Source organism: Globicephala melas, chromosome 20 (genome assembly GCF_963455315.2).
Source record: "Globicephala melas chromosome 20, mGloMel1.2, whole genome shotgun sequence".
Lineage (NCBI taxonomy): Eukaryota > Metazoa > Chordata > Mammalia > Artiodactyla > Delphinidae > Globicephala > Globicephala melas.
Genome location: NC_083333.1, coordinates 34,626,795 through 34,651,482, shown reverse-complemented (window position 1 = coordinate 34,651,482; position 24,688 = coordinate 34,626,795). Strand labels below are relative to the sequence as shown.

The following is a 24,688-nucleotide window of genomic DNA, read 5'->3' as shown; positions in this document are numbered from 1 at the left end:
TACAGACTATACAAAGCCAATAATATCATGTTATTGAAGATTAATGACACAGGAAAATGATTGCCAGACACAAACATTTACTATATGATCTCAATATTTAAAAAAAAAAAAAAAAGTTTTCAATTTTTACACACACACACACAGACACACACACACGAACACACCAAAATGTGATAGCATTCAGTGAGAAAAAGATCAAAAGTGCATTTATCTTTTCTTACTTTTTTTATTTCTTAAATTTTCTATAATCAAGTTATTTTTAGAAGCAAAAGACATCTATTTATTTAAATAAACACCCCAGGTACTTTCTCAAAGGAGATTATTCAAATCTGAAATGTGTACAATGATTAATTCCTTCTATCTTAGACATGAGGAGGATAGAGGTAACGGCTACTTAACGTATTTATGGTTTTTCTTCCCGAAGATAAGCCCTCATTTATCTCTTCTTCATGTTTCTGCATCTTTGAAGTTGCCGTCAATACAACCCCTGTCTTTTTTTTTTCTTAAAAACCTGTTTGAACTTTAATTCCTTTAATTTTTTCCTTTTATTTTTAAACTGAGGTATAATTGACATTGAACACTGTGGTACCTTTATGTATACAATGCGATGATTTTTTTTTTAAATTTATATATTTTTGGCTGTGTTGGGTCTTCGTTGTTGTGCGGGCTTTCTCTAGTTGCAGTGAGTGGGGGCTACTCTTCGTTGCGGTACACGGGCTTCTCATTGCGGTGGCTCCTCTTGTTGCGGAGCACGGGCTCTAGGCACACGGGTTTCAGTAGTTGCAGCATGCAGGCTCAATAGTTGTGGCACACGGGCTTAGTTGCTCCGCGGCATGTGGGATCTTCCCGGACCAGGGATCGAACCCATGTCCCCTGCATTGGCAGGCGGATTCTTAACCACTGGGCCACCAGGGAAGTCCCAATGGGATGATTTGATGTTTGTATATATTGAGAAATGATCACCACAATACTTTTATTTAACATCCGTCACTGCATATAGTTACAAACTTTTTTTTTTTTGGTGATGAGAACTTTTAAGATCCACTCTCCTGGCAACTTTCAAATATACAATAAAACCATACCCATTTAAAAAATGCTTAGCTGGCCGTTTGGAATATTTTCATCAGCTAGAGCTAATTTTGGGGCAGTTTTGGAAGCTTTTAGCTATGTTTTAATTTCTATAACTTCTTTCGTAGATAAAGTATTTTTAATATAATCACCGGTAGCTGTTCATCTTAATACAGTAAATCCCCTACATATGAATGAGTTCCGTTCCGAGAGCACGTTCGTAAGTCTGACAAAGTTAGCCCAGGTACCCAACTAACACAATCAGCTATATAGTACTGTACTATAATAGGTTTGTAATACTTTTCAAACAAATACTACACAGAAAACATTTTTAATCTTACAGTACAGTATAGTACTGTATACTTGAAAAGTATACAGTAGTACCAGCCACATCACCGATGCTTTTACACTTGCTTCCAGACATCCTGGGCTTGAAATAAAGATACTGTACTACTGTACTCTATACAGTACTGTACAGTAAAGTACACAAAAGCACAACCACTTGTAGAGGATGCACACATGTGACAATGTACACCAGACACGTGAACTAACTTACATGACTGGACATGCGAATGCACGTTCGCATTTTCGAAAGTTCGCAACTTGAAGGTTTGTTATGTAGGGGACTTACTGTACAGTTACTTGTAGCTGTTATTTAGTACCACTTTTATTTTCTGGGCAATGAGGCTATATTCTCTTGAATTTCTACCTTTGCTCTCCTTCAGGAAAAGATGAAGAAGAGGTGACAGGAAAGAGGAGAGGCTCACAAGGACCCCAATCCGTTCACTGATTTCACTCATTATACAGTAGAGAATACTCTGCTCATCCTTTGATTTAGCTACTCCTCTACTGATGGCTATTTATTTCATTTTCAGTATTTCTGCAATTATGAACACTGCTGTGATGAACAACATACCTGTGCACATGTAAATCCTAAGAGATGCAACTGCTGGGTCCAAAGGTACACACACTTGAACTTTAATACGTGCTCCCAGTTTATCCTACAAATGACCGTATACCAGTTTGGACTCTCACCAGTCTTGCTCAGCATATGTTCATGATATATCAATTTTTTGGATGATAAATGAAGTAGCTGCTGAGACTTCTGAAAAAACTCCATGTTCAACTCAAGCACTTACCCATAGGTTCCTTAATCACACCGTAATAATCTGGCGCATCATTAGGATCCACTGGTTCAAGGAAAGGCCAGGCCATCTTATGGGCCTATAATGAAAAAAAAAAAAAGGCATCATACTGTCAGGTTATTGTCAGGTGGAAATGACAATTTCACTTAAGTTTCCCATTTGAGTTCTTGCATCCATCGACCTTTAAACTGGAAGAGTCAGTTTTAAACTTGAGACATGAAATTATTTATACTTAGATGATTTTTGCTGTAGTCACAGATTATCTCAGACGAGCATGCTCTGTAATAATGGTTCTCAAAGAGAGGTCTGGAACCTCGGCCTGGAGCGGGGATGGTGGAGCACTAGCTTAGGGGTCAAGGAATCTGTACTCTGGTCCCTTCACGATGACCTGCCAACTGAGCGATGTTGGCACTGTAATCACACCAATTAAACTGGAGTGGGATGGGTTCCAAGTGTGGAATGGTTACCTCTGCAGGCTAATGATGTGGCAGAGGTGTGACGGTGATGTTAAATAACATTTAACCACATATTGAGACTATTGTTCTCGTTTCAGTTCTTTCAACGCTTCTAATTATGATTACAACAGGAGGAAGTGTCAATCTAGCACTCCTATGCCTGGAATACATCTCTAATGCTTGCTAATCTTAGAAGCCACCCCCACCTTCCTTCTTGTTTTTAATAAGGGAGGGAAGGCTTTGGCTCAGAGCCTTAGATAAGCATTTGTATCTCACTAGAATTTAATCAAATTGCTTTTCAATCAATGGTGGTAAGATAGTTTTCTTTAAAAATAAAATTTAGGTTAAAAATAATGAGTCATTTTAAACATGAGCATTAGCTAAACAACAACAGTCGGCACAGGACAGACTGAAGTCTGTGGAGCACTTCAGCTGGGAGTCACTAAATAGTCAGGTGCTCTAAGATTGTAAAGGTCAAACCCCAGGCGTGTTTCCAAGGTCACGCTGATTGATTTCATCTTTAAATGCTGCACAGAGCGTGGTTTCTCACCTGTAAAGAACGCAGCACCCTCTTCAAACCCTCATAATCTTTCTCTGTTAGCGGCGTGAGCACTGTCATGGCATCCTCTGTTGACTGGCACTGTGGACAGACATACTCGTCAATGAGTTCTGCCTCACTTTGCAAGATGCCAACGCAGCGCCCATGGTACCAATTCTGACACCGATCACAGCCAATATAAAATCTGCAAGATCCGAAATGGAAATGTGAATTCAAAACAGATGGGATCACATTACTTATAATTTACTTTAAAAAGTAATAAAACATGCATTGAATATATTCTAACCCTGGGATATAAAATAGTTTTAGTATTATAATTGTTTTAATACTTTTGAAGATTGACATTCCAATGAGTTACTTTAGTATTTCTGATGTTACGGACAAGCATTAAAGGTTTAAGAACACTGTCAAAATTGGAGAACCAATATGAAGAAAAATGTAAGACATTTAATTGACTTCAAAGCTCAAAACAAAATAAAGACAAAAATCTTTCAACTAATACCATATCAAATGGGAAGCTGATATTGGCCACCCAACTGGGAGTTCAAAATCCTAAAAGCTGTTTAACAGAGTCTCGGAGCTTGTACCCAAATTAGTGTTTTTCTAACCTGCAATAAAGCACCATTTCAAAACACTGATAAAGTCCAAACAAGTCAGGCCATTTTAATCTCATTAATTTCTATGTTACATATTGAAGAATCAAGTCTACCATTAAACCACATTTTCCCCAATGCATCTCAAACATTCACTATGAAGCAACATAAATTTTGAAGGGGAGGTAAAGAGGGAAGAAGAGAAAAAAAAATTGGAAAAGAATTTGTAATGTAAGTGTATAATATATGCAGAAAAATACCTTGCTTTTTATTTTAAAACAAATAAGTAACCAGTCAGAGCAATTTGGCTTCCTAAATTATTAAATATGATGCTCTTATCAGAACTCACTGTGACTCATCATAAGGTGTTCTGCAGATACAGTACAATTCCTCACTGTTGCCCTCTTGTGCCCGTTTACAATCATTACAGATGTACACATCCATTTTCTTAGCCTCCTTTTCTGTGATGCCAACACATTCTCCATGATACCAGTTAGTACAAAGATCACAGCCAATATAGAACCTAAAAGCATTCACAATGAAAATGACAATGTAATTGTCATTTTGAGCTGCATGGTACGTAAGTCTGTCTTCCCTGTCCTGATTCACGTTCTTACAGGATAACTTTCTGCAATGAGTCAGCTAAACATCCTGAATCCAACCATTCTAACCCTGACAAACTACAGCATCTGATGCTATATCAAGTGTGGGGACATAGAGTCGCTCACATCTATTTCAACAAATACACTGTTTAGTGAAATGTGGGTCTTTAAAAACACACTGGAATTTGAAAAAATAAACAACACACTGATGGTAATGTCTCCCTCTTAATGAATGTGTGTAAAACTGTAACAGGCACAAAAACCAAAGCCAAAGAATCAAAGACTTACATCTGTCAAACCTATGCCACAGAAGCCATTTCAAAATCAGGGCTATTTCTTAGATAGGTTTGAAAATGTATCTCACGATTTAAATTTGAAAACAAAGCAAAGCGCAAACACCAAGTAGAAGTTACACTACAAGGAACATGCAGGAGGTCAGCCAGTTGTAGAAGAAAAATGGTCAAAACATGGTATGAAGAAGAAAACTAAAAAAGGTACATGTAGTAATTCAGTTTCTACCAAGTTTTCTAAGTAAATATTGGAATTTAATCTGATTTTAACAGACTATGACATGGGCCAGTTTTTCAGTTAGTAGAATGTGTGTGACAATGTGGAGTGGCCAGTTTAATTAGCTGGTGAAGAACTACTTCAATTCAAAAACAGGGACACACGGAGTGGAGAGTGATGTAAGGACAGTTAATCTAAAACCACAAGATGGGGCTGTATGAGTGTGTAACCGTGGGTTATCAGTTAATTAATCCTCAAGTCTTTTGTAATGTAAGATCCCAAACGGTAAAGTGAAAAGCATCTCTATGACAAACACACAGTGTATCAAAGTGTTGACGAATGCTCCGGAGGAACGCCTTGTCAAAGTCATGGCAAGAATAAGCGTGAATTGCAGGGAACCAGACTGGCCTTGCTGATACCATTGGTTCTACCAAGGTGTTTCTTGGCAGATTCGCCTACAGGAATCGAAATAGTCCTCAAGCTTCCACCTAACCTGCTTTTGAACGTAAAGGAATAATGGTTGTGTGGTGTATCCTATTGCCACTAACTTTTTTCTTTTGAATTATGACTCCCGCATGATTTTCACTGCCGCACGTGGAGGCCTTCAGGGCGTTTTGGTATGTTGCCTTCACCAGGTGGTGGGCTGTGTGTTCTGGAAGTGAGTTCAGGACTTGAATTTCAGGTTTTAGTCACTCTCACTAGATTCCCAAAGGAGCCTACTTTGGAACAAGAGATCACTAAATACTCCTTAAAAACCACTAACTCTTCCCAACTAGAATAGGGAATGAGTGAAGCCGGTATACTGAAATGTGAATAATGAAAAACTAAAAAATATGAAATATCCCCAAAATAATGAGGCAAACTCAATAGAATGAGCATACGTACACGTGTGCTGCATTTTATGCAATTTAGGTGTTAAAAAAAGTTGTGTGTGAAATGAATTTCTATGATCTGAATATTTTAAATAGGCCAAAATGTCTTGTTATTTAAGGAAATTCCATAAGCAGATCTTTCTGTAAAGAAAGAAAATCTTTTGTAAAGAAAGTAAATTTACAAAAATTGCATTGGACTTGTACTGGACTAAGGGGAAAATCAATCAATAGGGTTCTACTTTTAATATCATGTCTAATTTCTCATAAAGTAAGACAATGAAAAGTGCAGATGCCTACACTGATCTGTGTTTGATTCAACACACAGCTAAATCTACCAACAAAAAGTTTTGATTTAGCACTTGCAGACAGACTGTAATTTAAATAGCACCACTAAAGCAGCTTCAATGTTACAGCTTAAACATCATTAAACAATTTTATTTTATAAATTGATTAGGCATCCACTTACAGTAGACATTAAGCATTCCTAATTCTAAATGATCATACTTTTTTATCACAATCAAATAAACTTTTGGGTACTGTAAAATTAACACTGGTTAATTTTGGCTTTAAAAACTTGGCCTGCATTTGAATGTTGAAAATGGAAGCTAAATACCTAGCTAAGTGATAATAATGATAGGAAAAAAAAAAGTGTAACCATGTTTATGGATTACTGTCTCTAAAATCTTGTATATATCACCAAATACAAGTTACAACTGTCAAAAGCAGCTTCCAGCTGCCATGCTTATCAAATTTTTGAGTGTAGTACTTGAGGAATGAGTGAAAGAATCACTTTTTGTATTTTTCTGACTTTTGTCCCCGATAAGAAAGTGGGAACTTTGACAAAAATAATACTAGGTTACAGTATTCTAATACAAAATCCATAGAATTACTTAAAATTACATGATAAAAATCCAAAACCACTCAAACTCAAAAGCCCCTTGGCACCATTCGTATGTAGGTCGTCTTTAGGATTGGATGTAATCGTGGGGTTGGGAAGATTCCAGAACAGATGATCTCAACTTTGGGCGGTGACAGTAATACACCTTTCTCCAGACAGCATTACTAATTGATCTGGAGTTGATCCAGAGAGAAGAGGAGACAGCAAAGGAGCAACAGAAAGCTTATCTGACAGAAAATATGATGAAGGACAAACACGAATCATGAACACGTGGAAAAAGAACCAAACTTTTATTCTAGCGTCAACGTTAAAAATATCAGCTGCAAAACCACAGATGAAATATTATTACCCTTATTTTTAACTGTTTTTATTTACATTGCTACTGATATACTCATTTTCTTCAAAACTGGAAACTGAGCTAAACTTTTAAGAAAATAAACTAGAGCTCAAAAAGATCTACTCACTTAGATTCATCGTAAGGCGTTTTACAAATACAGTAAAGCTTTGTGTCCTTCTTCGTTTCCTTTGAGGTAGTAGAGATCATTTTCTTCTTCTTCGACTTGGAGCTTGAGTCTCTTTCCTCTTCTCGCTTCCTCTTCTGGGAAGCCACAGGCAGCGTGGCCGTGGCCGTGGCCGTGGCTAGGGGGCCCGAGTGCTGTGGCGGGGGTGGAGGTGGCGGGGAGGGTGGAGGGGCTGGAGGTGCCGGTGCTGCGGCGGGGGAGGTGGCAGCGACAGCTGTGGCCTGCATCATGTCTTTTTCCTTCTTAATTTTCAGGTCCCTCTTGAGCTCTTCCTGTTGTCAATCAAAGAATATAAGACCATCAACTGACTTATGTAACGTTCTGGCCAGAGGACGTTACATCACCTCCCTTGTCTGAGTAGCTCCACAGTTCACTCTAAAGTGAGGGAGTCTTGTTAACTCCAAACAAGAGGGTTCTTACTACACCTTAAACCCAATTAAAACAACTAGAAATAGAAGATGAAGATTACACAACAACTAGAAAACTGCTAGCTCTCTTCAAAGGAGGTCTGACAAAAGATGAGCAAGTGTGTAGAAAGAATGGCCCCTCCCGCATGCCAGGGTCCTGCCCTGGTCATTGCAGTCATCACTCAGGACATGATTTCAAGTGTCCTCGCTCGCTGGCTGCTTTCTTCTGGCAAATCTCCTCGTGTCTCCTTAGAGTGAGTCTCGACATGAACTGGACGTGATACTCCAGATGTGGCCTGACCAGCCCAGAGCAAAGTAAGACAGATGTGCCTTATTTACTGTGCTCCTGTGGCTAGAATTTAAGACTGCAAGGAGAGCTATTTTCTCAATACAAATTTTGCATAAATTAAAATACTTTTTCCTATGTGAGGTATTTTACAGACACACCTCTGCTACCTAGTGCTACAACTTATTCTGAGAAATGATGATGAAAGAACTTTTATTTCCCTTGGACTTCCCTGGTGGTGCAGTGGCTAAGAATCTGCCTGCCAATGCAGGGCACATGGGTTCGAGCCCTGACCCAGGAAGATCCCACATGCCACGAAGCAACTAAGCCCGTGCGCCACAACTACTGAGCCTGCGCTCTAGAGCCCGCGAGCCACAACTACTGAAGCCCATGTGCCTAGAGCCCGAGCTCTGCAACAAGAGAAGCCACCGCAACGAGAAGCCTGCGCACTGCAACGAAGAGTAGCCCCTGCTCGCTGCAACTAGAGAAAGCCCACGTGCAGCGACAATGACCCAACACAGCCAAAAGTAAATAATTAAAAAAAAAAAAAAAAAAAAGAACTTTTATTTCCTTAGAGAAAAATCACTGTGATTGGCATTCATGAACAAGCTTGGTGTAATTAAACCAGAGCTATGACCAAGTTTTTAAACATCAAAAAAATTCTAACAAATAAACCAGAATGATCCTGGTTTAATGAACCTCTTTCCTCTATCTGGAGTCTAAATAGTCTTATAACTGAGAATATATGCTGTGTGACAATTCTACAGTCCTTCTCTATTTAAAAACAAAGTCTGAACTTTTTCCTAGGGAAGAAAGTAAATCTTGAGTTTCATATTCCTAATAGTATGATGCGTTTATAGCCTAAAGAGATGGATTTTAGGAAAATCAAGATCGTCAAGACAGTGTAGTGGGTACATACTTTGACATACCTCTTCAAGAACATTCCCATGGTAGTAAGATATAAAAAAGAGAAAACTGAAAAGACAGCCATGCTTGAATAAGATATAAATGTCTCTATGGAACGGAAACACAAAACCATGACCAGGGCTAAAACTGCAGGCCTCCTGGGCTCCAGATTCAGAACTGGGAAGTGCAGGCTCCCTGCTGGATGTTAAAGGCTGGCTGTGCTACACTAGGCTTCTGGAGGAAGGAAAGAAAAACAAAACTCCTCTCACTTTAAATTCCAAATGCAAAATCAAATGAAAAACAATAAAAACATGTAATGTAAAAAAAAAAAAGAAAAAACAACCAACAAAAATCAATAACCGAATCTGAATTCACTCCAAGTGAATTTTTATGTTTTATAGAACAATCTGACAGAAAACTTTATAATATGTATGAGACATTCAAAGAGTTAAATGAAGGCATAAGTTCTATTAAAAATGAGTAAGAAATATTGAAAAGACAAGCAGAGGGGGATGGAGGAGGGAGGAAAAGGTAGAAGACAACACATTTTTAGGACAGTGAAACTATTCTGTATGATACTGTAATATGATTCTGTATTCTGTTATGTAACATGATTATATGACATCACTCATTTGTCAAATGCACAGAACTATACAACACAAAGAGTGAAACTTAATGTAAACTATGGACTTTAGTTAATAATAATGTATCAATACTGGCTTATGAATTGTACAAATATGCCACCCTAATGCAAGATGTTAATTATAGGAGAAACTGGGGTTGGGGGTAGTATACAAGAACTCTCTGCTTTCTGCATAATTTTTATGTAAATTTAAAACTGCTCTTAAAAATGAAGTCTATTTTCTAAAAAGGCAAGCATAAATGATATAAGAACAGGTAGATATAAAGGACCAATCACATATGCTGAAAATAAAAAAATCTTTATAATTAAAAATAAATTTTAAAATATGCTAGTACATATACGTTTGAATGTTGTTCCTCAAACTAAATCATCTTAGCAATAAATTCTATAGTTAAAATAATGCTGAACGTTTCCTTTAAGTATAATTTTTCTTCCTCATTGGATAAGCGATACACTGTCAGAAGCAACACCACGACTGTATACTAGAATATTTGCAGTAGTTGTTAACATTTTTAAATGGCTGCATAGTATGTACAGTGCAGAAAAAGAAAAATGTTCAGTATATGTTGTCTCCAGCGTGATTCTGATTTTGTTTAAAATGTTTTTATATGTGAATACATTTATTAAAAGTAATATATGTAAGCTATATCCTAAAATTATTTTAAAATGGTCATCTTTGGAGGGGGGATGATCAAAGATTACCGAACCTTATTTTTGTTTACTTGGACAATGGTCGCGATCTCAGTATTTATCTAGCAGTGACTACCTTACTGAACTCTCTCTTAGATCTTAATAATTTTTCTTTGGGGTTTTGATATAATAATCATATATACACAATAACAAATTTTATCTCCTTTCTTTCTTTGGCTTAAACTTAGCTAGAATTTCTAGAGATGCTAAGCAATAATGTTGATTCTGGGCACTACCATCTGGTTTCTGACTTCAGTGGGAAGATGTCTAATGTCTCACAGTTATGTACAGTGTTTGTTAGTAGGATGATCAGTGTTGTCTTAACATCTCTCACCTTCTTAAAATGTACAAGGCACTTCTAGGGATGCTTTATATAGCCCATTTCTCTTTTAAAAAACTGTTTAAATATGTATGAATAGATGTCTTCTTTCAATTTTCAACAAATTCCCTAAGTAAGCAGAGGATTAGCCATGCCTGCAGATCATTTACAAGTCAAGAAAGAAATCTGGTCTTATTTAATAAGCACACTTTATTTTCTTTCAACATTATTTTGCAGTTTCTCTGTCTACCTTTCTCCAGAAACGTAGCTCCTGATAACTTTTGGCAAAGACTGTGTCGCAGACAATAAGGGCTGTTGCCAAGAGGGTCCTCAAATGTTTTAATCAAAAGACTAACCTCCCCGAGTGGCTAGTTTAGAGATTACAATATACATGTAGATACAAAAATCTCTGTCATGCTTTAAAAGACATATGTCCCACTGCTTCTCATTCTAGGGACAAAAATGTAAAATCTAGAAAACAAGCTCAAATTTTAAGCTTAATGGAAATTTCAAGGGGAAAAGAAGAATAAAATTTGATGCTAAACACTGAACACAGGAGGATAGAAAATACCTTCTTACCTGCACTTCAATTTGTAGGTCTTTGTCTAGCAGTGCTCTCTTCTTCAGTATTTCGGCTTTGAGTTGCTCTTTGTGCTTGAAGAGCAGTGCAGAGAGCTTGCTGGCATTCTGTTTGCTACGTTTCTGTTCCACGCTCTCCTCTCGCTTCCGTTTTTTTGCTGCCTGTTTTTCTTCTTTATCTATCTTATCCAAAATATACTTCATCACCTGGTTACAGACAATCATTCTAGAGAGAAATACACAATCTATGTAATACTGGGCATTTCCTTCTGAAAGACTTAAGACAAAATTTTTCTACGTCTTTACAGTTGGTACAAGCTTTCTGTGACTGGAAAGCTTCAGAGCGATTGGAACCAGTTATGAGTATCTGTTAGTACTGAGTGTTCTCATTTAATAAACTTCAATCAAGGTAAAAACAATATAAACTCAGAACTCCTGTGTGTGTGTGTGTGTGTGTGTGTGTGTGTGTGTGTGTTAAAGAGAAGAGACTGATATACAGTGAGACCCAGTGTAATGGGTTATAAACATTTCTCCCTACCTTTGATTCTCTTCTCTTTCAGCTGGAGTCATGGTCTTTTTCTGTTTTAAATGTTCTATTACAGCATTATGCTTCATCACCACCTTCAGGACAGAACAAAATCCAAAAATGCATATTTTATAATGACTACAAGTTGGTACACAGGTAACAACAGTAGAAATCTGAGCACATGTATGTGTTTCCCAAAGAAACTAAGAATTCTATAACGTAATACAAATAAAATGAGAGCTACTGTCTGGCCCGGGTGCTTATCACATACCCGGCACTGTGCCCAGGGAAGCAGCTGACATTACCTTGTTTATTCACCGTAACGACGCTGAAAGGTAGGGAAACTTTTATAAATGAGATAGTGAGACATAAAGAACTTACTAACTTGTTTGAGATTAAAGAATTAATACAGCTCTAATTTTAACCCAGCTATCGTCCTTCAATAACCATGTTTTTAACATTATGCTCTCCGATCCAGGCATTCATTTTAAAGATCACCCCACCCCCGCCCCATTGCCACCTTGTGCAGAGATTAGGGTAAAGACAGACATTGTAATAATTCTCAGTTCATGGACCATACAGTGCTAAAAGCTGGATAATAATGCATTTTAACACATTATATATGACGTTAATTTTTTAAGAATATTACTATACATCTTCAAATTCCCTCTGCTGGGGCTTCCCTGGTGGCGCAGTGGTTGAGAGCCCGCCTGCCGATGCAGGGGACGCGGGTTTGTGCCCCGGTCTGGGAAGATCCCACATGCCGCGGAGCGGCTGGGCCCGTGAGCCATGGCCGCTGAGCCTGTGCGTCCGGAGCCTGTGCTCCGCAACGGGAGAGGCCACAACAGTGAGAGGCCCGCGTACCGCAAAAAAAAAAAAAAAAAAAAAAATCCTCTGCTGCTTAAAACACTTCTAACAGGAACACCTTGGGACTTCCGGGAAGATGGCGGAAGAGTAAGACTCGGAGATCGCCTTCCTCCCCACAGATACACCAGAAATACATCTACGCGTGGAGCGGCTCCTGCGGAGCACCTACTGAACGCTGGCAGAAGACCTCGGACCTCCCAGGGGGCAAGGAACCCCCCACGTACCTGGTTAGGGCAAAAGAAAAAAATAGAGACAAAAGGATAGGGACGGGTCCTGCACCAGCGGGAGGGAGCTGTGAAGGAGGAGAGGCGTCCACACGCTGGGAGGCCCCTTCGCGGGCGGAGACTGCGGGTGGCGGAGTGGGGGAGCTTCAGCGCCGCGGAGGAGAGCACGGCAACGGGGGTGCGGGGGGCAAGGCGGAGAGATTCCAGTGCAGAGGATCGGGGCCGACCGGCACTCGCCAGCCGAGGGGCTTGTCTGCTCGCCCGATGGGGCGGGCGGGGCTGGGAGCTGAGGCTCCGGCTTCTGTCGGAGCGCCGGGAGAGGACTGGGGTTGGCGGCGTGAACACAGCCTGCGGGGCGTTGGTGCACCGCGGCTAGCCGGGAGGGAGTCCGGGGAAAGGTCTGGACCTGCCGAAGAGGCAGGAGACTTTTTCTTCCCTCTTTGTTTCCTGGTGCGCGAGTAGAGGGCATTAAGAACGCTGCTTGGGAGAGCCCCGGGGACGGGCGCGGGACGGGCGCGAGCCGCGGCTGAAAGTGCGGAGCCCAGAGACGGACATGAGACGCTAAGGCCGCTGCTGCCGCCACCAGGAAGCCTGTGTGCGAACACAGGTCACTGTCCACACCCCCTTCCGGGGAGCCCCGCCACTGCCGGGGTCCCGGGATCCAGGGACAGCTCCCCCAGGAGAGTGCACGGCGCGCCTCAGGCTAGCAACGACACGCCGGCCTCTGCCGCCGCGGGCCCGCCCCACACTCCGCGACCCCCCCTACCCCTGCCCTGAGTGAGCCAGAGCCTCCGAATCAGCGGCTCCTTTAACCCCGTCCTGTCTGAGCAAAGAACAGACGCCCTCCGGCAACCTACACGCACAGGTGGGGCCAAATCCAAAGCTGAGCCCCTGGGAGCTGTGAGAACAAAGAAGAGAAAGGGAAATCTCTCCCAGCAGCCTCAGAAGCAGCAGATGAAAGCTCCACAATCAACTTGATGTACCCCGCATCTGTGGAATACATGAATAGACAACAAATCATCCCAAATTAAGGAGCGGTGTGGATGAAAGGCTCTTGGTGCTGCAGCCAGGAGTTAGTGCTGTGCCTCTGAGGTGGGAGAGCCAACTTCAGGACACTGGTCCACAAGAGGCCTCCCAGCTGCACATAATATCAAACGGCGAAAATCTCCCAGAGATCTCCATCTCAACGCCAGCACCCAGCTTCACTCAACGACCAGCAAGCTACAGTGCTGGACATCCTATGCCAAACAACTAGCAAGACAGGAACACAACCCCACCCATTAGCAGAGAGGCTGCCCAAAATCATAATAAGTCTACAGACACCCCAAAACACACCACCAGATGTGGACCTGCCCACCAGAAAGACAAGATCCAGCCTCATCCACCAGAACACAGGCACTAGTACCCTCCACCAGGAAGCCTACACAACCCACTGAACCAACCTTAGCCACTGGGGACAGACACAAAAAACAACAGGAACTACGAACCTTCAGCCTGCAAAAAGGAGACCCCAAACACAGTAAGATAAACAAAATGAAAAGACAGAAAAACACACAGCAGATGAAGGAGCAAGATAAAAACCCACCAGACCTAACAAATGAAGAGGAAATAGGCAGTCTACCTGAAAAAGAATTCAGAATAATGATAGTAAGGATGATCCAAAATCTTGGAAATAGAATAGACAAAATGAAAGAATCGGTTAACAAGGACCTAGAAGAACTAAAGATGAAACAAACAACGATGAACAACACAATAAATGAAATGAAAAATACTCTAGATGGGATCAGTAGCAGAATAACTGAGGCAGAAGAACGGATAAGTGACCTGGAAGATAAAATAGTGGAAATAACTACTGCAGAGCAGAATAAAGAAAAAAGAATGAAAAGAACTGAGGACAGTCTCAGAGACCTCTGGGACAATATTAAACGCACCAACATTCGAATTATAGGGGTTCCAGAAGAAGAAGAGAAAAACAAAGGGACTGAGAAAATATTTGAAGAGATTATAGTTGAAAACTTCCCTAATATGGGAAAGGAAATAGTTAATCAAGTCCAGGAAGCACAGAGAGTCCCATACAGGATAAATCCAAGGAGAAATACGCCAAGACACATATTAATCAAACTGTCAAAAATTAAATACAAAGAAAACATATTAAAAGCAGCAAGGGAAAAACAACAAATAACACACAAGGGAATGCCCATAAGGTTAACAGCTGATCTTTCAGCAGAAACTCTGCAAGCCAGAAGGGAGTGGCAGGACATACTGAAAGTGTTGGAGAAAAACCTGCAACCAAGATTACTCTACCCAGCAAGGATCTCATTCAGATTTGATGGAGAAATTAAAACCTTTACAGACAAGCAAAAGCTGAGAGAGTTCAGCACCACCAAACCAGCTTTACAACAACTGCTAAAGGAACTTCTCTAGGCAAGAAACACAAAAGAAGGAGAAGACCTACAATAACGAACCCAAAACAATTAAGAAAATGGGAATGGGAACACACATATCGATAATTACCTTAAATATAAATGGACTAAATGCTCCCACCAAAAGACACAGATTGACTGAATGGATACAAAAACAAGACGCATATATTTGCTGTCTACAAGAGACCCACTTCAGACCTAGAGACACATACAGACTGAAAGTAAGGGGATGGAAAAAGGTATTTCATACAAATGGAAACCAAAAGAAAGGTGGAGTAGCAATTCTCATATCAGACAAAATAGACTTTAAAACAAAGACTGTTAGAAGAGACAAAGAAGGACACTACATAATGATCAAGGGATCGATCCAAGAAGAAGATATAACAATTGTAAATATTTATGCACCCAACATAGGAGCACCTCAATACATAAGGCAAATACTGACAGCCATAAAAGGGGAAATCGACAGTAACACATTCATAGTAGGGGACTTTAACACCCCACTTTCACCAATGGACAGATCATCCAAAATGAAAATAAATAAGGAAACACAAGCTTTAAATGATACATTAAACGAGATGGACTTAATTGATATTTATAGGACATTCCATCCAAAAACAACAGAATACACATTTTTCTCAAGTGCTCATGGAACATTCTCCAGGATAGATCATATCTTGGGTCACAAATCAAGCCTTAGTAAATTTAAGAAAATTGAAATTGTATCAAGTATCTTTTCCGACCACAACTCTATGAGACTCGATATCAATTACAGGAAAGATCTGTAAAAAATACAAACACATGGAGGCTAAACAATACACTACTTAATAACGAAGTGATCACTGAAGAAATCAAAGAGGAAATCAAAAAATACCTAGAAACAAATGACAATGGAGACACGACGACTCAAAATCTATGGGATGCAGCAAAAGCAGTTCTAAGAGGGAAGTTTATAGCAATACAATCCTACCTCAAGAAGCAGGAAACATCTCGAATAAACCACCTAACCTTGCACCTAAAGCAATTAGAGAAAGAAGAACAAAAAAACCCCAAAGTTAGCAGAAGGAAAGAAATCATAAAAATCAGATCAGAAATAAATGAAAAAGAAATGAAGGAAACGATAGCAAAGATCAATAAAACTAAAAGCTGGTTCTTTGAAAGGATAAACAAAATTGATAAACCATTAGCCAGACTCATCAAGAAAAAAAGGGAGAAGACTCAAATCAATAGAATTAGAAATGAAGAAGGAGAAGTAACAACTGACACTGCAGAAATACAAAAGATCATGAGAGATTACTACAAGCAGCTCTATGCCAATAAAATGGACAACCTGGAAGAAATGGACAAATTCTTAGAAAGGCACAACCTGCCAAGACTGAATCAGGAAGAAATAGAAAATATGAACAGACCAATCACAAGCACTGAAATTGAAACTGTGATTAAAAATCTTCCAACAAGCAAAAGCCCAGGACCAGATGGCTTCACAGGCGAATTCTATCAAACATTTAGAGAAGAGCTATCACCTGTCCTTCTCAAACTCTTCCAACATATAGCAGAGGGAGGAACACTCCCCAACTCGTTCGAGGCCACCATCACCCTGATACCAAAACCAGACAAGGATGTCACAAAGAAAGAAAACTACAGGCCAATATCACTGATGAACATAGATGCAAAAATCCTCAACAAAATACTAGCAAACAGAATCCAACAGCACATTAAAAGGATCATACACCATGATCAAGTGGGGTTTATTCCAGGAAGGCAAGGATTCTTCAATATACGCAAATCAATCAATGTGATACACCATATTAACAAATTGAAGGAGAAAAACCATATGATCATCTCAATAGATGCAGAGAAAGCTTTTGACAAAATTCAACACCCATTTATGATAAAAACCCTGCAGAAAGTAGGCATAGAGGGAACTTTCCTCAACATAATAAAGGCCATATATGACAAACCCACAGCCAACATCGCCCTCAATGGTGAAAAACTGAAAGCATTTCCACTAAGATCAGGAACAAGACAAGGTTGCCCACTCTCACCACTCTTATTCAACATAGTTTTGGAAGTTTTAGCCACAGCAATCAGAGAAGAAAAGGAAATAAAAGGAATCCAAATCGGAAAAGAAGTAAAGCTGTCACTCTTTGCAGATGACATGATACTATACATAGAGAATCCTAAAGATGCTACCAGAAAACTACTAGAGCTAATCAATGAATTGGGTAAAGTAGCAGGATACAAAATTAATGCACAGAAATCTCTGGCATTCCTATACACTAAGGATGAAAAATCTGAAAGTGAAATCAAGAAAACACTCCCATTTACCATTGCAACAAAAAGAATAAAGTATCTAGGAATAAACCTACCTAAGGAGACAAAAGACCTGTATGCAGAAAATTATAAGACACTGATGAAAGAAATTAAAGATGATACAAATAGATGGAGAGATATACCATATTCTTGGATTGGAAGAATCAACATTGTGAAAATGACTCTACTACCCAAAGCAATCTACAGATTCAGTGCAATCTCTATCAAACTGCCAATGGCATTTTTCACAGAACTAGAACAAAAAATTTCACAATTTGTATGGAAACACAAAAGACCCAGAATAGCCAAAGCAATCTTGAGAACGAAAAACGGAGCTGGAGGAATCAGGCTTCCTGACTTCAGACTATACTACAAAGCTACAGTAATCAAGACAGTATGGTACTAGCACAAAAACAGAAATATAGATCAATGGAACAGGATAGAAAGCCCAGAGATAAACCCACGCACATATGGTCACCTTATCTTTGACAAAGGAGGCAGGAATGTACAGTGGAGAAAGGACAGCCTCTTCAATAAGTGGTGCTGGGAAAACTGGACAGCTACATGTAAAAGTATGAGATTAGATCACTCCCTAACACCATACACAAAAATAAGCTCAAAATGGATTAAAGACCTAAATGTAAGGCCAGAAACTATCAAACTCTTAGAGGAAAACATAGGCAGGACACTCTATGACATAAATCACAGCAAGGTCCTTTTTGACCCACCTCCTAGAGAAATGGAAATAAAAACAAAAGTAAACAAATGGGACCTAATGAAACTTAAAAGCTTTTGCGCAGCAAAGGAAACCATAAAGAAGACCAAAAGACAACCCTCAGAATGGGAGAAAGTATTTGCAAATGAAGCAACTGACAAAGGATTAATCTCCAAAATTTATAAGCGGCTCATGCAGCTTAATAACAAAAAAACAAACAACCCCATCCAAAAATGGGCAGAAGACCTAAATAGACATTTCTCCAAAGAAGATATACAGATTGCCAACAAACACATGAAAGAATGCTCAACATCATTAATCATTAGAGAAATGCAAATCAAAACGACAATGAGATATCATCTCACACCAGTCAGAATGGCCATCATCAAAAAAATCTAGAAATAATAAATGCTGGAGAGGGTGTGGAGAAAAGGGAACCCTCTTACACTGTTGGTGGGAATGTAAATTGATACAGCCACTGTGGAGAACAGTATGGAGGTTCCTTAAAGAACTACCATATGACCCAGCAATCCCACTATTGGGCATATACCCTGAGAAAACCATAATTCAAAAAGAGTCATGTACCAAAATGTTCATTGCAGCTCTATTTACAATAGCCCAGAGATGGAAACAACCTAAGTGTCCATCATCACATGAATGGATAAAGAAGATGTGGCACATATATACAATGAAATATTACTCAGCCATAAAAAGAAACGAAATTGAGCTATTTGTAATGAGGTGGATAGACCTAGAGTCTGTCATACAGACTGAAGTAAGTCAGAAAGAGAGGGACAAATACCGTATGCTAACACATATATATGGAATTTAAGAAAAAAAAATGTCATGAAAAACCTAGGGGTGAAACAGGAATAAAGACACAGACTTACTAGAGAATGGACTTGAGGCTATGGGGAGGGGGAAGGGTAAACGGTGACAAAGCGAGAGAGAGGCATGGACATATATACACTACCAAACGTAAGGTAGATAGCTAGTGGGAAGCAGCCGCATAGCACAGGGAGATCAGCTTGGTGCTTTGTGACCGCCTGGAGGGGTGGGATAGGGAGGGTGGGAGGGAGGGAGACGCAAGCGGGAAGAGATATGGGAACATATGTATATATATAACTGATTCATTTTGTTGTGAAGCTGAAACTAACATACCATTGTAAAGCAATTATACTCCAATAAAGATGTTAAAATGAGAAAAAAAAAAACACTTCTAACAACATTACAATCATCAAAGTTGCTAAGAGACTAGATCTTAACTATTCCAACCACTAAAAGGAAATGAAAATTATGTGACATGATAGGGGAGTTAATTATTGCTACAATGGCAGTCATATTACAAGATGTGAATGTATAAAATCAATAAGACATATACCTTAAATTAAATTTAAATTAAATGTTATATGTCAAATATACTTCAATAAAAAATAAAATAAAAAGTGCTTCTACATACATGACCTCATTTAATCATTACAGTAACCCTGTGTGGCTGAAAGGGAGAGAGTTTTAATGAGGATATAGCTCAGGGGAGATCAGTGGGTTTCACAGACTGTAAACGGGAGACCCAGGAACTGGGTTCTCCTGACTTGGGAACACTTGAAACCCACACAAACTCCTGACTAGTGCGGAACGCTGCACATTCTCCCGCAATGCTATAGAGGATGTCACTATACATGTGGCTTTGTTTCAAGCAGAATAATTCTAACTCATCTAAATTGCCTTACTTCACTACAAAGCTACTGCACAATGCCACTTTTTATTTATGCTATGGAGTAATACTATTTAAATCTTTTTTTTACGAAGGTGTGGCTGGAAACACAAATGAGTTTAATGTGTCTATAAAATTTGCTTAGTCTACGTGCAAACTAAGGAATGACAACTGCAAAGAAATTGCTATGATGCCTGAAGTGGCTTCCAAACTTAGTTAAACCTTCAGGTTTCATATCAATGATACTTAAACTTCCTAAGTCCACTCTTTCCAACTTAGTTCTCCCAAAATACACGTCGTTTTTCCAGTAAGCACTGACTGTTTATATCCAACAGAGTTCCAAACCATAACAGTCATTCAGTACGTTTTGGTCAATCCAGTGCTGCTTCTAACTTGAAGCATCAATGACTTTTGTGTCTTATTTAAGGAAAGCTAACACAACCAAACACTAAGTCTAATGCACAGCACAATAATTCAAGCTACTGAACATGCTGCTTTTACTTAATAACTTTACCTGTTTCTGAATGATTTCACTTTGATTAGAAGCTTGGAGGGTGTGTTCCCGCTTAATTTCTATCTGTTGCTGCTTCTTCTTTTGCTGCTGATCCCTGAGTTGCTGAACCCTTTGCAACTGCTCTTGCACACTGGCTGCCTGCACTGTAACCACATTCTGAATCTGATGAGTCTGCACAGGGCTGCTTTGCTGCATCTGAATGGGGACCTGGAGTTTGATCTGCTGGGGCACACCACCTTGCTGAGCCTGTATCTGAGCCACAACCTGTGACTGGATCTGGGAGAGAACCTGGACTTGTTGCAGCTGCGGCACAGCAAGGACTTGGGGCTGAGGCTGCCGTACTTGGAGCAGAGGACGGGATGGGGACGAAACAGTAACTTGGCTTAACGTTTGTCCTGATGAAAGAGTTTGAGTTGAAGACTGTACCTGGGGTTGTGACTGTGGCTGGCCCTGGGAAGGTGGCTGAAGAGATGTGTGTGGCTGAATTGGAATCGGCTGTGAGGCTGTAGTCTGACCCTGGGACTGCTGTCCAGGAGACACTTGGGATGGAGTTGATGGACGCATTCGAGTCTGTGGTGGACTCTGGACACGAGCAGGAGACTGTCCTTGGACATTACTCTGAGGCTGACACTGTCCTGCACCTTGGGGTTTGGAGGACTGTGCTTGGGTGGGCTGTGCTTCAGGAGGGACGTGGGAGGCAGAAGTTGCTTGGGTCTGGGCTTCAGGCTGAGCTGGGGACGGGGGTTGGGTTGGGGGCTGGGGCTGTGCGGGCTGAGCAGTCTGAGGCTGGGCTTCTGCAGGACTCATGCTCGACGGCTGAGCTGGAGGCAGGCTCTTGGCTGGCTGCACCTGTGTCAGGGGCGATAATTTACTCTGTCTTTGTTCACTTGTACCTGTGAAAAGGAAAGACCAAATATTTCTTACTCTAGAACATGAGACTGTGGTTTAAGAAGAATTTGAAGGGGATTTTCTAAAGGTGAGAATTCTGCATTTCAGTACAGTACAGAACACTGATGCCCTAGAAATGCTCCATCTAGAAACACCTAGGTCAGGACTCTCCTAAATTGGGGAACACGGGCCCTGTTCATGGCTGCCCTCCGCACATTTTGCTAAGTCTCCAGAGGGCTGGCTTCCAAAGCAAGGCACAGTCTCTGGAAATCAGCCAGGTCTTCTGGCCCAGGCTAAGGCCAGCCCACATTCCTTTCCTATGGCGTGACGCCAGTGAGTGACGGCCGCTTGCAGCAGGAGGCTCACCAAGTGCTCTGGTCCTGAAGCTCCCAATCATAGGTTATGAGCTGGAAATACCCACCTGCCCTGAGAGCACGTCATGACTCAATCAGTTCCTACAGGCTTGGTGAGGAGCTAGGAGTGGGCACAGTCACCACGATACTTTACTATTTTGTGCCAACCCCCCGCTTTCTGTAGTTTTTAACAGGGGATGGTGGTGACAGGGAGGCTGTCAGAGCAAGAGATCTGGTCAAGCTCTTATGACGCTGACCAGTCAGCTGTGACACTCACCAGCTTGAGGCACATCCTCCCAAAGATAAAGACCGGCCCTCTGGCCCCCTCTGTCACCTAGCAACCCGTGACACTAACAAGCAGCATTTCCGACAAGCCCAGGTTCTACCTGCTGCTGTAGTGGAAACAGTGGTGGTGGTGCTGCTGGTTGCCGTGGCCGTTGTTGCCAGTGGCGTGAAGAGGAACCGCTGGACGGTACCGTTTGGCATTGCGGCTTGCATCAGCTGCTGTCCTGGACCGGGAAGTATAGTCACCCCTTGAGGTATCAACTGCAACTGTCCAGTAGTTTGGCCTTGTCCTTGAATCACTACTGTCAAACCTTGATTGCCACCCTACGGAAAAAACACACAACATGTAAACCGTGTTCAAAGGATCGATCTGCAAGTATACCATTTTTATGTTGAACAGATCCTTTAAAATAATGAACATATGTGTTTGAATGTCTATGGAATGGTACCAAGAAAAATTCAGATAAGCTAAAATAAGAATATTTATTTTAAAAGATTGATGGTGTTTAGTGGAAAAAGCATGAACTAACAATCCAGAGTTCCAGTCTGAGTTCTCCAAACGGACAGCCAGGTTATCTGTCTGTAAGTAACGTCGCTGCTCTGGATCTAAATTTCCCAATCTATAAAATAAGGGTGTGAGTGAATAACTAAGGTCTGCACAAAATTCTGGTTTTAAATCATCTTATTTTATAACTTTCAAAGCATCTTTAGACATACTTTAGACATGCCTCATTTGATTCTCACAATAGACTTGTGACTTTGTGGATTAGGGAGAGAAAATATTACTACAATCTTTCTACCAATTAGGAAACTCAAGTTAGAAAGTTCAAGTCTCCTACCCAGAGTGAGACGGCAAGTTCAAGGTGAGATATAATGAGAAGCCCAGGTCTCCTAGTTTCAGTTTTTTCACTATGTACCAAATGACCTATGGAGTGTGTTGGTGTGTGCCAACGTATAGAAAGCTTAGGGTTCTAGACGTGGAATGCAAACACCATGTGAGGACGGTCACTAATGTCTGAGTAATCATCCAAATGGGGACTAGGAACTAAAAACTCCATCTGCACTGCCTCTTCTGTCCAGGACTTCTTAATCCTCAACCATCAGGAACATGGTGGAGAATTAGAAAGCAAACGTAAAAACAAGCCACCCTAAGTTCCCAACAGCCAAAACTGATGCTACAAAGTTCCTACAGTGATGCTAAGCTCCATGCACTTTACTCAGGAGTCCCTTACTATAGCAGTCCCCAGCCTTTTGTGCACCAGGGACTGGTTTCGTGGAAGACAATTTTTCCACGGACGGGGTGGGTGGGTGGGTGACAGTGCAGGCGGTGACGCGCGGGACGGGGAGGGACGGGGAGGGACGGGGAGCGGCAGATGAAGCTTCGCTCGCTCGCCCACCCCTCACCTCCTGCCGTGTGGCCTGGTTCCTAACAGGCCGCAAACCGGTTGAGGACCCCTGCCTTATTCACTATTGCTTTTCTAAAACATTTTTGTGCACAGTCAAAACTACATACAATACCAAGTATAGTTTAACGAATAATTATAAAGTGAACGTCTATAAAACCAGCATTCAGGTCATCACTGCCAGTATCCAAGAAGGCCCCCATGTGACCTGCTCTGGTCTTAATTCCCCTCCTTTGCCCTAGAGGTAAGCACTACTCTCACTGTTACAATAACTGCAGTTCTTCATAGTGCGAAAACTTAGGTATAGCTCCCTAAGGGCCACAGACTCACAACTTCAGGAGCACCATTCAGGAAGAATTCAAATGGTGTCCCCTCCAGGTAGGCAATGCAGCAGGCCCATAACCCTACACATGTAGTTAGTTTTGCCTGTTTCTGAATCTTATGCAAATAGATCATACTGTAATTCTGTTTGTTACTTGCTTTTTTATTTAGCTCAGCAATGTAGTTCTATGTGGCTGTTGTTTGTTCACTTCCATTGCTGGAGCAAGGCAACTTATTTAACTAATTGACTGCAGATTGACATTTGGGTTGTTCCCAGTTTTTGACTCTTATGAACAATGCTTCTGTATATATTCATGTCCATCGCCCTGGTGCTCAGACGAACAAGAACTTCTCCAGGAAACATACCTAGAAGGAGAACTACTATGACGTGGGGCATGTGTCTTCAGCTTTGCTACATAGTGTCTACAGTTTTTCAAGGTGGCTAAAGCAATTTATAATACTACCAGGTGTGTATGAGAGTTCATTCTGCTCCATGTCTTTGCTGTCTCTTGATTTTGTCTGACATTTTAGTTTATACCAATCTCTTAGATATATGGTTTTAATATGCATTTCCCTCATTACTAACAAAATTCAGCAGTTTTTTGGATTTATGGACGTTTAGATTTCCTCTTTTCTCGACAAGTTTGTTTGCTCTTTTTTTCCTACCGAACTATCTGGATATTTTCCTTCTTAATTTGTAGTAGTAATTCTTCATGTATTCTGCAGAATAGTCCTTGGCTGGTTGTAATTATACCTTCCCTCCTTCTTTTCACTCTTTTATAATGTTTGATGAACTGAAGTTCTTATTTCTAAGGTTGTTGAATTTATAAATCTTTTCCTTTATGGCTAGTATTTTCTGTCTTTAAGAAAGCCTTTCCTGGGCTTCCCTGGTGGTGCAGTGGTTAAGAATCCGCCTGCCAATGCAGGGGGCATGGGTTTGAACCCTGGTCTGGGAAGATCTCACATGCCACGGAGCAACTAAGCCTGTGTGCCACAACTACTGAGCCTGTGAGCCACAACTACTGAAGCCCGCATGCCTAGAGACCATGCTCCACAACAAGAGAAGCCACCACAATGAGAAGCCCAGGCACC

At 40.8% G+C, this 24,688-nt stretch overlaps 1 protein-coding gene across 10 annotated transcripts in view; it reads right to left on the bottom strand.

Moving 5' to 3' along the window:
- The window catches only part of BPTF (bromodomain PHD finger transcription factor), a 141,966-nt gene that overhangs the window by 12,388 nt on the left and 104,890 nt on the right, over positions 1-24,688 (bottom strand). For 6 of the 10 annotated variants that reach the window (XM_060290943.1, XM_060290941.1, XM_060290945.1 and 3 more), the window contains 8 exons: positions 21,974-22,196; positions 20,347-21,239; positions 11,589-11,671; positions 11,051-11,276; positions 7,164-7,492; positions 4,170-4,343; positions 3,219-3,411; positions 2,208-2,292 (listed from right to left, as the gene is read on the bottom strand). In XM_060290943.1, coding sequence (XP_060146926.1) covers positions 2,208-2,292; positions 3,219-3,411; positions 4,170-4,343; positions 7,164-7,492; positions 11,051-11,276; positions 11,589-11,671; positions 20,347-21,239; positions 21,974-22,196 — 2,206 coding nt within the window. The remainder of the gene's footprint in view (positions 1-2,207; positions 2,293-3,218; positions 3,412-4,169; positions 4,344-7,163; positions 7,493-11,050; positions 11,277-11,588; positions 11,672-20,346; positions 21,240-21,973; positions 22,197-24,688) is intronic. The other 4 variants (XM_030843337.2, XM_030843345.2, XM_030843346.2 and 1 more) reach the window with 3 other exon arrangements.